The following is a 16210-nucleotide window of genomic DNA, read 5'->3' as shown; positions in this document are numbered from 1 at the left end:
CGGTAAACATTTCATCAACTTACTCGATGTCCTTATTGTGACTTCCGGAGCACCTTCCTTTTCGCACTGTGATCCTCGCTGCCATATCTTCTTTCACAAGTGATATAACCATGCGTTCTGGCCGATAAAAGATTAAAATCAACTCCTGCTACAACGATTTATTTACAGCTGTTACGACGGTAGCGTCAACCTCCGCTCCATGTTTTACTAATCTCTAACAAAGTAACACTTGTCCCCTTGCGGAACGTGCCATATTTCATTGAATGCAATAAGGCATTGTGAACCTAAACTTCTTCGACGGCTTCAATGAGTTCTGTGCTCACCTGTATTGGCACGCATCAGTGCATGTTGTGTACAAAGGTTTGAGCTTACACTGAATTTATATGTGCTAGTCGTTCTCACGTGACCAAATACTGCTACAAAAAAGATCAGAACACTTTTATTTCTGCGTCTATTCTATTCATATGCTTTGGGAGTAGTTTGCAATGTGAATTCACAGCTCAAGTCGATTGGAGTTGAACGCAGGCATTTTTAATCCAACCCTCATTCAACAACTCCCGGAGCAGATTTTGAAACCAGTGCGGCGCCGTTGTTGGCCACTCAGAGTCATTGCATTTTTGTCAGGCATGTTATTTGCTGCAGTCAGTAATGCAACACGGAGCTAAGGATATATTTACTGAATACAAGCCACGCTTCTGTGGTTGTAGAACAGGAGTTGTGAATACAAGGATTCAATGCAGAAATGAAACCGCCAAGAAGGTAGGCATTGACTGGCAGCTGGCTTGGAGTGCCAGTCCGGTTACATGTTTGCGTTGCGGCACAGCATGAAAATCTCCTTCCAAAAGAAAATCACAGCAGTAAAAAGAGACACTTTCGCCCGAAAGGCGAAGCATAGATTGCGTTAGCGAATTATTAGGCAGCTGTATGAAGTAAGGTTAGTCGCTTTATCAACTGCATAAACTGCTGCAAACATTCGCTTACAAACTAAATTTACAAGCACGTTGTCACGCGCACACAGGCAAACACGAACAGATTTCACTCGATGACCGCGCACACTCGCTGTCAGAACACTGACGAAATGCCTGTTTGTTGATAGAATGTGTACGTGAACGTGTGTTTTAGTATGCTGCTTCAATGTCATGGCTCACCAACTAACCCATCATTATCTGTAAAGAGAGCCGCAGCAACGGTTAGCGAATCGCCCTTCGTGCTGTGTCTCGCTTCAACGAGAACTAGGAGCGCGAGAACACAGCGCACACGAAGCCATCAGCTATTCCAAGTCAGCTAGCCTTCGAACCCACGGACGCACGTGGCCGCCGCAGCTAAAGTAGGAGAGGAGAGTAACTTGCCCCTCTTCTAGCGCGCGTGTGAAGCGCACCCTCGCCGCCTTCCTCCCTTGCAAGCACCAGAAGACACCGCCGCACCGATCGGCCATACTTCTCGGCTCACCCTCGCAAGTTTTCGCTCGCACCTTTAGCATGTGGCGCGATGTTATCGCATTTGGGCTTCATACGGAACATCACGCCGACCATGACGGCAGAAATTCGCCTGGTGTTTCCATATAACTCCAGTTAATTTCCTTTCCCTTGTCCTCTTGTAGCTTCAATGCTAGCCAAGGAGGGAAGGTGTTGAAGGTCCGAAGTCGGCGCCCCTCGATGATTCGAGTGTACGGTGGCAGCGCGAAGGAAGAGCCGTTGTCCGACGAAGTGACGTTTTATTCAAACGCCGAAGCGTCTCTGTCCGAGTCCAAGCCCGAAGCTCCGCTCCTCTTCACACAACCAAACATGACTTTTTAAGCCCTCAGTTGTACAAAGGATTCGCAAACCAGCCAATCACACATGCGAGTTCACATCATTGTAACCAATAGCACAACCACCTTCGTGCCGCACACGGCATTGGTGGAAACAGTGGCACTCTTTAGAACACGCCAGGGGATAGGATTTCTCAAAGACACATGCCACTTCCCTCTCCCCTACGTTGGGCTGCGAGTATCGGCCCCTGATGTCTTCCCTCTTTTCACCTGCAAACGGCCGCCATGCAAGCTGCCGAGAATGTTCCGTGAAATCACGGATTATTGACTGCATATCCGCCGGACAGCGGGCTACCCTGCCAGTACTGAGAAATCTGTCTCCCGTGCAGATGTGTGCCGGTTCGCTTGAAATACAAACGCCATAATTGGGACCCGATGGCAATCGCACACAAAAGCATTCCTCGTCCATAGCCGGCTAAGTGGTTTAAAGCTACCGCCATCTTCCCGGTCATTCTTAGCAGGCGCACGCGGATGCCAAACATCAAACGGCTGGGCAGCGTCGCGTCGCCCAATTTCCGTGACCGTCGACGGGACATTTGAGAAGTGCATGGGCACTAGCGGTGGCGGCGACCTCAAGCACCACCCAACTTTCATTTTCACGCCTGAGTGTTGCCCGCGTCCCCTCTTCGTGGAACCCACATGCGTGCCTCATTTCCGGTTATTGGCCGATACAGCAGGTGTGAGCTCGCCCTGCGCTTTGCTGTAGTCGCCTAAACTGGGCCACAAAATAACAGCAAGGTCAACTCCCTAATCTCAAACTGACTCCTCCCCCCTCAAGAGTGTTACTGGACACTCGATGTCCACGTAACATGATAAAAACATATAAAAAAAAACTTGCACAAAAATTAAATCAAGCCTTTCGGCACACGGGACCAATCTCCATTTCATAAACAAAAGGATAACCTCGTGTAGTAATGGCGAAGAGGAACACATGACAATGCTTACGATACCGTAGACTTCACACTCGCACTAGTAAATGAAAGTCTCGCCATACTACCAACGCAAAAGCCATTGTGACACACTCCGCGCTGCAATCAACAGTATTAATAAGTTCGCGTAGGTCTGACTCCTCTAACACAAGGCACATGAACAGTACGGAGTCCCAATCGTCCTGCTGTATAGTGTCTCTCGCGGTGACCAGTCCGCACCGTGATTGTCCCAACACATGAGACCAACTCTGTGCACACCGAGGTCCCCCAGAGCACACTCTACGGGAGCGACGGGATCAGTGTAGGCTATAGCCTCAGCTCAATCGGTCGCACCAGCAAATTAGTGACTATTTGACACGCCACCAAAGACATTTCGACATTATAAACAAAATATTCAGCTTTTAGAGTTACCTTAAAACTACACTTAACACTTGTATTCGAACATGAAAAACCAATCCTGCACGGTGTTTCGATATACACACTAATTCATGGCTAAAGATCAACTAATATACGCGCCTGAGTCAAACATAACAGCCTTTTGACTCAACAAATATATAACAAATCCCGAATGTTCATCCGAGACGCGAAAGTGCATCAGCAGCCTTGTTCAGCGCACCCTTGATGTGAACAATTTCTATGTCGTACTTTTGGATCGCCAATGCCCAACACGTCAGCCCAGCACTGGAGAGCCGCGCAAGTCAGGGAAATCAGCGGATCATGGTCAGTCATTATTTCAATCTTTGTGCCAAATAACCATGTACCCAAAGACTCTAGCGCCCACACAATTGCAAACGCCTCCCGTTCAATCGTGGACCACTTTTGTTGCGACTGGCTCAACTTCCCACTAAGATATGCAACTGACCGCTCGATTTCACCTACTTTTTGGGAGAGGCAAGCGCCAACTACCATGTCCGATGCATCCATGGCCAAACAAAGAACCTTTGCCGGGAGTTTGGTGCTGTCAACCCTGGATTTGACGCGAGCGCCTTTTTCACCGAGTCGAACGCAACCTGTTCCTCCTAGTTCCACGGCAGTGTGTTCGGAGCCCTTTTGTTTGTCAGTCTTGTCAGTGGCAAGACGAGTCTTGAATAGTTGGGCACATAGTCTCGATAGTAGTTGAGAAGCCCTAGAACACTCCTCAGTTCACGTTTTCTCTTAGGCGGTCCCAGCTGCAGCATAGCGCGTACCTTATTAGGGTCTGGAGCATGTACATCTGATCCCACTACGCTTAAAGCATATTTATGACCGCGTGACGAAGCTGGCTCAAGGGGGCCTCTGCGGTCACGGTAAACTTTCTGAGAAGATGTCTACGGCCTGTTCAGGGGCGTCATGGGCACCGGATCGGTTTTCAGCTTACGCGCATGAACCTGACACTCAGGACAACTCTAACAATGGCGCTTCACATCAGACGCCAATGATGGCCAAAAGAAGGCCCCTTTAATGCGCTTGTTTCTCTTTTTTTCTGAGAAGTGACCACCGCAAGGACTGTCGTGCGCTAACTCCAACACTTCGGCTCGGCGCGACTTTGGTACTGCTAACTGGGGACATTGTTTCCTATCTAATCGTTCCCTGCAGGGGTTTCTGAGGCGACATTGAAATCGAAGGGCGACATATATCGCAACAACTGGAAGTGTCAACAATGCAGAGTAGGAAAATCCCACACATAAAAAGTTGAAAAGACGGAAGTGCCTAACCTAAAGGCTGTGTGGTTATGCTTATAAACATGAATGAAAAACCTGATGTGTTTTTGCCGCTAAGAGAGACAGTAGGCCGCAGTGAAGGTGCAGTTCAGTTTATGCCTGATAAGATGACTGCGTTGCCATTTGCCCTGCAGTGGTCACGCCCACTGCAGGGCAAATGCCTCTTCCATACTTCTCTAACAACCCCGGCCATGTACTAATTGCGGCCATATCGTCCCTGCAAACTTCTTAATCTCATCCGCCCACCTATCTTTCTGCCGCCCCCTGCTACGCTTCCCTTCTCTTGGAATCCAGTCCGTAACCCTTAATGACCATCAGTTATCTTCCCTCCTGATTACATGTCCTGCCCATGCCCATTTCTTTTTCTTGATATCAACTAAGATGTCATTAACTCGCGTTCCTCACCTCACCCAATCCTCACCTCGTTCCTCACCCAATCTGCTCTTTTCTTATCCCTTAACGTTACACCCATGATTCTTCTTTCCATAGCTCGCTGCCTCGTCCTCAATTTAAGCAGAACCCTTTTCGTAAGCCTCCAGGTTTCTGCCCTATACGTGAGTACTGGTAAGACACAGCTGCTATACACTTTTCTCTTGGGGGATAATGGCAACCTGCTTTTGATGATCTGAGAATGCCTGTCAAACGCACCCCAGGTCATTCTTATTCTTCTGATTATTTCAGTCTCATGATCCGGATCCGCGGTCACTACCTGCCCTAAGTAGATGTATGCCCTTACCACTTCGGATGCCTCGTTACCTATTGTAAACTGCTGTTGCCTTCCGAGACTGTTAAACATTACTTTAGTTTTCTGCAGATTAATTTTTAGACCCACCCTTCTCCTTTTCCTCTCCAGGTCAGTGAGCATGCAAGTGCAGTTGGTCCCCCTAGTTACTAAGCAAGGCAATATCATCACCGAATCGCAAGTTATTAAAGTATTCTCTTTTAAATGTTATCCCCAATTCTTCCCAATCCAGGGCTCTGAATACCTCCTGTAAACGCGCTGTGAATAGCATTGGAGAGATCGTATCTCCTTGCCTGATGCGTTTCTTTATTGGGATTTTGTTGCTTTCTTTATGGAGGTCTACGGTGGCTGTGGAGCCGCTATAGATATCTTTCAGTATTTTTATAATACGGCTCGTCTACATCCCGATTTCGTAATGCCTCCATGACTGCTGAGGTTTCGACAGAATAAAACGCTTTCTCGTAATCAATGAAAGCTATATATAGACGACCGCACGCCAAGTTTCATCCTAGACGCCAGCGCTCGTTTCTCCCCAGGCGGAGCGATTTTATCTCCAACGGGTGTAGGTTTCCGCCGCCGCTTCCCTTCACGGTCGCGCCCGCGTTCAGTTCGCGCGCTTGTTTGCGACGGCACCTCTTCGGATGACCGGAAATTATTATTGTGTTGTTAACTGTCACGACAGCAATGTAAGCGTGAAATGGTTGATGCCACCAGTGAAATTCTGCCGATTCACAAGAAAATGGTACGAAAGAAGCAGACGACAGACCTGGATTACTGCGGTGCGCCGAGCGAAGTAAACATCTGGCAAACGAAGCGAGCTCGTTCATTGATCACTCCTGAGTGTATGACGGTTTCTATATGTAACCCACGTGAAATTAATAATTACTCGGTACATAATCCTTTTATTCATATAAAAACTTTAAGTTAAACGAGCGCTTGTCCTGTCTTCTTTCTCGTGTTTCGTTTGTGTGTGCGCTGTCTAAGAATGGAAACCACGTCTGTTGTATGCGCTAGCAGTGGCCGAAGTTCACGCGTGCCGAGAAATTGAATATGTGCATGATGCATTGAACATGACCGGAGTTCATTCCCGCTTCACCACTGCACCGATCGATCGGGTTACTGGACGATACACACCCGCGTCTTGGTCGCGCCGGCATTGCTGAAGCAGGAATGATTAATAATACTTTCAACTTCCGTCTCTTGAGTACTATTAAAAAATGACCAAGCTGTCTACATTGCTGCCTCTATTCCATATTGTAGGGGACATACTAGTTAAAGTTGTGTGCGCATGTCGTACTTGTGCTATGCAGCGATATATCTTGTTTATTTCCGCACAGTGTCGATAGAAGTCTGTTGTCGCCATCAGAGACAACACGGATTTGTAGCAAACATAATGTGAGAAACTGCAAAAATGACTTTAGCTCGTATGTGCCGCATCGTATGTGCTGACGATTTTTCCGGCGGCACATACGATGTCGTTTCCAATTACCGGCTCAGCGTCCCTTACATGGTTAAGCAGACGCTGCCCTTTCGCCGCATTGCAGCCATAAAAATAATCGTCAAGCATACCGATCTTTTTAAGGGCAAATATAGCGTGTGCAGTTTGTTTCACACTAGGGGGGAAACTCGGAACGTATTGCATCGCGATGCGGCAAGCAATGGAATCGTCCGGAGGCAGCAGCTCGAGCAGGCGCACACGCTTGAGGGGCAGTGTCGTGATCTGCGTCGTCTGCTACGGCGGCGCGCGCTGGCCGCATTTTCAGGAAGCGTGGTACTGTCAGGGGCAGTGCACCGATTTCATCGGTACTGCAGGAACTGAGCTGATATTCTTTACTAAACGTTGTGCGTCGCCCCACTCTGATCCTTCATTGGCGATAATGGAGTTCCACAAACTTCTTTTGACAACATGGTTCATTTGTTCTTTCGAAAGGCCGGAGTACTGAGCGTGTGCACGTATATTTCTTCACTGTGTGTGCTACCGTAATGAGCAGCGACAAAACGCACCAAGATATGCGCGCAACGTGCTCAGTCTTTGTTTGACTCGAAAGGAAAACAAAGCACTCAACAATGGGAGTCGAACACGGTGAAACAAACGGACACGATTAAATGAACGTTTTAGGTTCAGACAATTAGCTGGAAGTGATTTTTATCGACAATCATTCGCTACACCAGACAGACCCTGCCCGCCGGTGGGGAATTGGACACGTCACGCTCGGAACTTCAGTTAGTATCTCGTCATGTCCCCAGCGGCAGCGATGACAGCGCTCATCCTGGAAGGCAGTGAAGTGCAGAATGACTTGATCAGGGATGTGTTCATTCGCTGCACATCTCAGTCGCTGACGATGGTAGAACGAAGCCTATCCTCGGGCGACTGATAGAGGGGATGTTGCGCCAGCGATACTTTCAACGAGCCCCAGACATTTTAAATGATGTTGGCGCCCGGGGATTGAGGCGGCCGCTCCAAGAGAGTGACTGCGCGCTCTTCTAGCAGTTCTTGCACAGCACGAGCAGTGTGGATCGGCGTCCTATCGCGCTAGAATATATAGTCGCCTTCCAGAAACGGGCCGTCAAGAATGTATGGAATCAGTACGTCGTCTATGACTGCCATGCAGCGATGAACTTACATTCGAGGCGTATCAGTGGGCGTCGCGCAACGCTTAGCAAGGAATACCGGCTCATTTCACGGAGTAACGATGTGATCGGCGCCCTGCACCTGACAGTAGAACGTTTCTCGACAATGCGGCCAGCGCGCGCCGCCGTGGCAGACGACGCCGTTCAAGATCCCGCCCCTCGAGCATCTGCGCGAGCTGCTGCCGCCGCCTGACTCAAGCGCACGCCGCATCGCGATGCAATGCGCTTCGAGCTTTCCCCTAAATGTGAAACGGACTGTACACCGCCCTTCGAAGGAAATGTCCACGCGCACACACTGCGCGCCGTATTCTCTGGCAGGAGGCAATCAAGGCGGCGCGAACGAGAGATGGGAGAGGGGTACCACCCGCTAATAGAATTTTGCTTCGCATGCCGCGCTCTCAACGCCGGCGCAGCAGCGCCGCTCTCGGTGCCGTTCTTGTCTATAAAGGTTGGTTATATTCCGCACATTTCTCTATCAGCTGATTGAGAGTGTGAATATGGTCTATTGTTGAGTAGCCTTTACGGAATCCTGTCTGGTCCTTTGGTTGACGGAAGTCTAAGGTGTTCCTGATTCTATTTGCAATTACCTTAGTAAATACTTTGTAGGCAACGGACAGTAAGCTGATCGGTCAATAAGTTTTCAAGTCTTCGGCGTCCCCTTTCTTATGGATTAGGATTATGTTAGCGTTCTTCCAAGATTCCGGTACGCTCGAGGTCACGAGGCATTGCGTATACTGGGTGGCCAGTTTCTCTAGAACCATCTGCCCACCATCCGTCGACAAAGCTGCTGTTACCTGATGCTCCCGAGCTGCCTTCCCCCTTTGCATAGCTCCTAAGACTTTCTTTACTTTTTCCGGCCTTACTTGTGGAACGTCGAATTCCTCTAGCATATTCTCTATTCCATTATCGTCGTGGGTGCCACTGGCATTGTATCAATTTCTATAGAACTCGTCAGCCATTTGAACTATCTCATCCATATTAGTAATGGTATTGCCGGCTTTGTCTCTTAACGCATACATGTGATTCTTGCATAGCATGGTTTAACTAAGCGTAATCGACATCAACTCACCGAAAATAATAACAATGGGCAGACCGCATCCAGATAACTATGCAAGTGTGCAAATTGCCGGAACGCTTCATGTATGATGTCCGCACATGCCCAGTGTGTGCACAGTGACCCAAGTTGGCGTCAAGCAGGTTCATTACTCCATGGCGCACACACACGCGCGATCGGCCCACCTTTTCAAGACGAGTTGCCATCCCTTTTCTGCATCGCGTATCTTGAAAATTTCTAGCCTCTTTTGTGGGCCGATCCGGGAGATAGTGCAGCATAAAAATGTGTGCTAATGCCGAAGGTAGACATGGTACCGGTAGTGCTGGTGCTCCCGGTGGTATTGGTACTGATGGTACCACCATGCATGCGGTACCGGTGGTAGTACCATGTGGTATCGGTGGTACTACCGCGTGGTGCCCGTGGTACCGGTGATATCGGTACTGGTGATAATCTGTACAATGTGGTTAAAAAAGATTCACTACAAAAAAAGCTTAGTAGTTGAAGGGTGCGAGGAACCCACCCGGGACCGAATGCCTGTTTATTGGTTTGGTTGCAACCAACAAAAAATCTAGCTCTTGGATCCCCTTATTCCTCCTGCTTATTGCATAGCGAGGGTCATATAATGTTATCTCATAAAAAATTCTGTTCGAATGAAAAAACAGTCGCCCCTGTCCGCTTATTCTTTTTCCTGGTTTTAATGCAAGATAATAAATCCTCAAGTTGACAAGTTATCGCGCAGTTCCAGTGAAAGGCAACACTACGTCACGCATGATGAGTGATGAAACAAAGGGTAAGCGATACCTGTTCACTTTAATTCGAGAAATCTCGACAAGTTTTAGGAGAACAGTAGAAATTTATCGCACCCCTATCTTGCGTCGAGTGCGACGACGACGATCAATAATGCCAGCTTGGCTCTGCGACTACGGCGGTACTTCTCGCAATCCTATGCTCGGTGAACGGCGGCATTGGTGGAGCTGCTAAGCACTGCGCCGTCGCCTCGGGATTCCTGCCAGCAAGACGTCGAGACGCCGTCGACGAGCCGAGAATTTAGTTTCCTGCAAAGACCACTTGGCAGCAACCATCAGCCCGATTGCGTGATCGCGAGAACAATTGTTGATCCTGTCAGTTGAATAAATGAAAAATATACACGTCGGCGTAACGTAAACAACATCGGCGATAGGCGAGTGCTGATTATCCAGACTTCGGAGCTCGTAAACATGTTTCCATTCGTTTTGAGCACAACAAAATACACATACGAAAAGCACAGACGTTGTGGCAATCGTGACTCGGTTGGATTAGTCGGCGTCGTTCGAAGTCGCTTCCTATCCACGTCGCACTGCCACAACCCACGGTCGTCGGTCGGTCAGTCGTGTCGGTGTCGGCCTACTATTACAACACTGTCTTTCAGGAACACTGTCGCGCGCGTCCAAAGAACTCGGACGATCGTTGGTGCCGGCGCCTTCGCATGGACGGCCATTATAGGCATAGCAGGCTCCGATTGGTTGACGCCTGCGACGCGTCGCAGCCTCTCCGTGGTGCACGCCGGCGTCGCGTCGGCAGTAGACATAGTGGCTGTGCGTCGTCACGCTTCGCCGTGTTCCCGACCGACGCTTTTGACGCTTCGGCGCGTGCCGAAGCTTTCCGACGCGTGCCAGTGGTTGGGGCATAAGGCCCCGTCGGCGAAAAAGCTCTGCAGGGCTATAAATAAAGTTGTCACCAACCAAATAAAGCATGCTCGGTACCTGTACTGCAGCATTAATTCTTATCGCATTTACTTTTTTTCCCACCTGCGGCAAGTTGTTTTTTTCATTCAGTTTAATAATTTCCATTAATTTATAGTTTCTTTATTTCATTTATCAAGCACAAGTAATTTCCCCTATGTTCTTCTTGGCGCCAGTGTTTGTTGGTTTCTTATGATATGACTAATAAAAATCGGGCCCCTCGGTTAAACCACTTTCTTCTCGTTTATTACTTCTTTTGGTAATTTCGGTTTCCATGTCCTGCAGAGTACGTTAGTAGTTTACATTCAAGTTTATCGTAAATCCGTCGCGCGAAATAATAAGTATTTTTATACACATAATTTATGTTCGGATTTTACGACTCCCGCATTTTACGACGCTGTTTCGCGGTCCCGAGAAAGTCGTATAATCGGGGTTCCACTGTATTCGGTCGAAATTTATTGCTGAATTACGTATAACAGAGAGTCACTTACTGGCACTACAATGCAAGTCGAAACATCGGGGCTATATGAGATGATTCCGAGGCACATGGCTGTAGGCAGCTCGAGCAGCGATTGTGTATAGTATGTATGAAAGTTCTTCGTATTGCTTTACTCTTCATAGTATATATGTGTGAAAGCGTTGTATATTGCTGTGTCGAGGAAATACACCGCCCGTTATTTTATTGGATGGATGGATAGATGTTATGAGCGTCCGCTTTGGAACGGGGCGGCGGGTTGCGCCACCAAGCTCCTGCTATTATACTGCCTAATTTCCCACCTAGGTTAAAAAAAAAAACACGATGAACTCCCACAACCAAATTTCCTGACCAACTATTGGGAACTTTGCTTTTGTACGTCTCCGTTTTTTTTTTTTTGTAGTTTCCCTACTTTTCTACCAATCTCCAATCGCCCCTTAGTAATCTCTACTGCGGACATATTTACTTTTCCCCTGCTCTCGCTGAACCCTAGGGCTTCAAGGAAGCTAGTGGTGCCTAAATCGACCACTGAGCAGATGTCTTCGCAGTCTAATAAAACATGCTCCATCGTTTCGCTAGCTTTACCGCAGCACGCGTATGCTTCTTTTTCCTTCTTATATCTCGCTTTATGATTGCTAACGCTTCATCGGCCTTTAGCGCCATCTACCGGGCCGCACAGTAGCTATATGGTTTTGTAGCTTGAAGCCTCTCCAGGTGACGCTAAGCACAATGTTTACATAAGCGACTGTGTGCGTGTGTGTGGAGACGGATTGATGTATGGATATCCCTATATACGTAAGTTCAACGCCGCGATGTCTAGCAATGCCTTTTCCAATGCCATTCCTTTTCGCGCTTCAATAGTGGTTGGAGCGACGCTCCGCCCGCGTTATCAACATGCTCAGCCGGCCGTGAACAGTGGGTGATACGAGTGGCAGTAGAGCGGAAGGTATCGCCACAAAATCGTGTCGTACCGCGTCCCTTGTATGCGCCAAAGTAAACGAGAGTGTTTCTTTTTATTTTGCAAATATAAGTGACGTACACTACGCCTATGACACGTACGTTGTAGAAGGGTTGAAATCTGGGCCAGTTGGTACATACTTGAACGAAAAAAACCAGTCAAAACCACAAAGGACAAGAGGATCGAGAGGTTAACACCACAACGACTGTCGTTGTGATGTGAACCTCTCCTCTTGTCCTTTGTGTTTTTGACTGGTTTTTTTCGTTCACGTACGTTGTTTTCCAGCTGCGAAATAGCACAGTTCGTAGGCCTAGTCGCATCCATCGCTTCGCTTCGCTTGCCTGGAGTTGGCCATGTTGGTTTTGAAGAGGGAGAAACCGATGCTCCCATGCATGACGGAGGAAAGTTGCTCCACTTAAAGACGAACATAGGGGATATCGCCGTTTCTCCCTTAGTGGAGCATGCGTAACTCCTGTTTTTCTTAGATTGTAAAAAAATAAATTATGGGGTTTTACTTGCCAAAACCACTTTCTGATTATGAGGCACGCCGTAGTGGAGGACTCCGGAAATTTTTACCACCTGGGGTTCTTTAACGTGATCCTAAATCTAAGTACCCGGTTGTTTTCGCTTTTCGCCCCCATCGAAATGCGGCCGCCGCGGCCTCTTAGAGTTTACGTCTAACTTCGTGTGTGCCTGAAGGATACCAAATTTTTTTGCGGGCAGGAGAGCATACACTTCCCCACCTCCACGACAAACTAAACAGACCACAAACTATCATACTGCGCATGCTTGAGAGAGGATCGTATCGAAACTTGGCTTTATTTCACTCCATCAATCCAAACGCCTTTTGTTCGGACTGCCCGAGCGGTGAACGTAATTGAGAACACATGCTCTGGGAATGCCCTTCGCTAGAGAGAGGCCTGCATAGCTGTACCGCAGAAGAGTGGAGCTCTGCGCCACGGAGGTCCGAGCTTTTTTTCACGTCAAGCATGGGCTGTCCAGAGAGCCCACGATGTGGCGGTGAGGCTTGGCCTTACCGTCCCAACGTGGGAGTGGCCCGCGGCTGCATCAGCTCCCTGAAAAGGGGGCATCGGAGCCTCTCAGGATCATCAATAAAATTCCTTGTTTGTCTGGCTGACGGGCAGGAGATTCGTAAAGCGACGTAATTTAGTTGTGATGTCATTCTAGGATTAGCTAGAAAAGTGTTTCAGGGTCCATTTAAAGCGGCACTCAATCAAGTTTTATTGAAGAGGAGAAATGCATTTCAAGTTTGGCTATGTCAGAAATATTTTACCGCATAAAAGTACTTGAACGCGTACAGCAGAAGCGGAGTTATTGGCAGTGAAACACCCCCCCTTCGCGGTGCTTCCGCTCCTTCAATGCTTTGCACTGCGAAGGCTACGGCAGAGCCGGGCATGTCCACAACGCTGCGCCTACCAAATGTCACCGTAACGCGCAGTTCAAATTTTATTGGGGATGTTCCGGTGGATGCCACTATTTACGACTTGGCGCCTGCGACGCGCCAAACGTAGCCAAATGTGTCACACGAAGTTGAATGAATTGTGGGGTTTTACGTGCCAAAACGACGACTTCATTATGAGGCACGTGGGAGGCTCCGGATTAATTTTGAACACCTCGGGATCTTTAACGTGCCCTCAGTGCACAGGACACGGGTGTTCTTGCATTTTGCCTACATCGAAATGCGGTCGCCCAGATTCAAACCCGGGACCTCGTGCTTAGCGGCGCCACACCAAAGCCACCACGGTCACATCAAGTCCTCAGCGAGCCGCAGTGTGCCCAGTCGGTAGACTCGTCGCGGCACCCCGAGGCAGCCGTGGTATCTGCCCAACGTAGCAGAACGCAAGCTACATTAGAGTGACTTAGAATACCAGTATTCTAGGGCACTCTAGCTACATGCAACATCAGCGTTTGCTTTGGGCATGACATGGCTAGTTTGCACGCTCGTATGCTCCTTGTCTGTCTGTGCTACGTGGAGCGGACCAGCTTTGTCTTACACCAACCAGCTTTACCGACGGACAGTAGCCGCATCCAACTTGCGCATATCAATAGCTCGATCATTACGAGGCCAAGTCTGCCAAGACGTCTAACCAGGAGTGAGCGTGTGCTGGCAAGCGTGCGTGTGGGCTGACCTCATCTTTCTCGTGGTTCGAGGCTGGCCGAGTGTTAAAAAGTAGTCGACGTATAGGACACCAACAAACAAGGTGGCCAAAGTTCAATTCCTACGCTGGCGCCCATGGCCCAGCGGGAGCAGACGATAGTCAGCTTCTTCCAGAAGTACGTAATTATTATTTATTATCAAAATTCGACAGCCTATTTTCGCTTACTTCAGCCTGTTTATTAAACTGCGTCAGTAAGCATACACAGTAACAGTAGGAAGAAGCACACTGATCCACACACACTTCCTGATTGTTGTCAGCTGTTGGCCAATAGCCAGCCACGTATATTATGAAATAAAGCGTCCTTAAAAGGCTGAAGGGCAGGCTTCCATTGAAAAGACTGCGTTTGAGATAGAAGTGACTCCGCGCTCCACTCGCGAGATCCACGCGCCGCGCACGACTGCAAAACTTGGCTGAGATGTTCACAGTAGCGTATGCCATCTTCGATCTGTTTTTTTTTTTTTTCACCAAGCCCGAAGGTTCGTTCAGGGCCCCCGTAAGATGGTATAGCTATTACGTGTGCCGTTCGTTTGTTGATGCTAAGTTGTGCCGAACTTTGAGCACACAAACGTATACATACGTTTCGGAAAAAGTAGAACGGGCAACATTATGTACTTGTGAGCTTTTGTTTACATTGCTGGTCTTCGAGATGACGCATAGCCACAGCAACCCGCGGAGCTGTTCCTGCCGTTCTCTACTAATTGGTATGACGCGCGATGACGTACGTTTTGTTTACTCACAGGGAGATAGTGTTGTGAAGAAATGTGCAAGCGCTTGATACATGCTATGAGTTTCAGCGAATTATATCCTTGCTTATCTTGTTTATACAACGGGCTTACCAAGCTATTTATTTTAATAACCTCACCATTGCTTTGTTCGCGTTACTCTCAACCTCGAAGGGCCTAAGGGTTTGTCCCCATTCAGTGAAGCTTGTCAGTATAGCGTTGTCCTCTGCGCCGATTGCGCAGGAGCATGGACGTGCTGCTGGTGACGGGCAGCAAGGCTGCTCACGCACAAGCCGTGCAGAACATGTACGCTCGCATGGACAAACAGAAGACGTCACTGCTCAAGGTGGACGCCGTCGGGGACGTCCTGCAGGAGTCTGTAAGTTCGTCTGTTGCGATCATCTTGCACTCACTGCGCCTGCTCTTCCAATCGAGGCATACTTTTCGTTTCAAGTAAAAATAATTATTCGACATCTAGCCCAATTCATTGGATCTGTGCGTATTACATATCACATTACTTAATAGGCTAGGTGGAACCGTCAGTGCCGTTTGTGTTCCTCACTCAACTGTAGTGCGTGTGTGCGTGTGTGACCACATTACGGACTGTCGTCAGTGCACAGTAGGACGGGTGCCATGCCGCAGCAATGTTATCTAAAGGATTCAGAAAGAAGTCAATAGAAATTTAAGTACTGCAGATTGTAGCACGGCGCTTCTTCAGACAAACTGACTCTATGCGTGAGGTATAATAACGCAGAGTGAGAGAGCTGCTTGGCGCATATTTCTGCGCGAATATTTATTATCACCGGTTGTGCCATTCGCGCACTCTCATGTAGAAACCGGTCGAAAACCAACAGACAAAATTAACAACCACACGTTTCGACGACGCCTAAACTTGACTACCCTACTTGCTCGTGATCTTATCTAAATACACTAAACATATTTATTCTGGTACCAACTTGTCCTGAATTATGATGTAGGCCAGGGTTGGTGTTTCTTTACCGAAGCGCAACCATATGAAGCCATCAGATAATGAAGCAAAGGAAAACATAACGGAAGTTATTTGTAGTTTTAATTCAAGTTTACAAATGATAAATGATAAGCTAAATGGAAATAGATGAAAGTGGACAAAGGTTTTGGGTTCGTCTCCCTCCGGCAGTAAGTTGTTAGCAGGGGTAAGCAACATCGCTGCGTTGTTGACAGTGCTTTAGCATGGTAGGAGGGCGAATCAAGAAGTCTTTGCCCCTATCTTTTATTATCCAAAATGAGGTACATATACGTAAAAACACAT

The 16210-nt window shown here is 48.2% G+C and overlaps 1 protein-coding gene across 3 annotated transcripts in view; it reads left to right on the top strand.

Annotated features, from left to right (window-relative positions):
* The window catches only part of LOC139054432 (uncharacterized protein ZK1073.1), a 337898-nt gene that overhangs the window by 302458 nt on the left and 19230 nt on the right, over positions 1-16210 (top strand). For all 3 annotated transcript variants that reach the window (XM_070531383.1, XM_070531381.1, XM_070531380.1), the window contains one exon: positions 15166-15301. In XM_070531383.1, the coding sequence (XP_070387484.1) occupies positions 15166-15301 (136 nt within the window). The remainder of the gene's footprint in view (positions 1-15165; positions 15302-16210) is intronic.

The sequence above is a fragment of the Dermacentor albipictus genome, chromosome 1 (genome assembly GCF_038994185.2).
Source record: "Dermacentor albipictus isolate Rhodes 1998 colony chromosome 1, USDA_Dalb.pri_finalv2, whole genome shotgun sequence".
NCBI lineage: Eukaryota > Metazoa > Arthropoda > Arachnida > Ixodida > Ixodidae > Dermacentor > Dermacentor albipictus.
The sequence above is the reverse complement of the archived record's forward strand: the minus strand, read 5'-3'. Positions and strand labels throughout refer to the sequence as shown.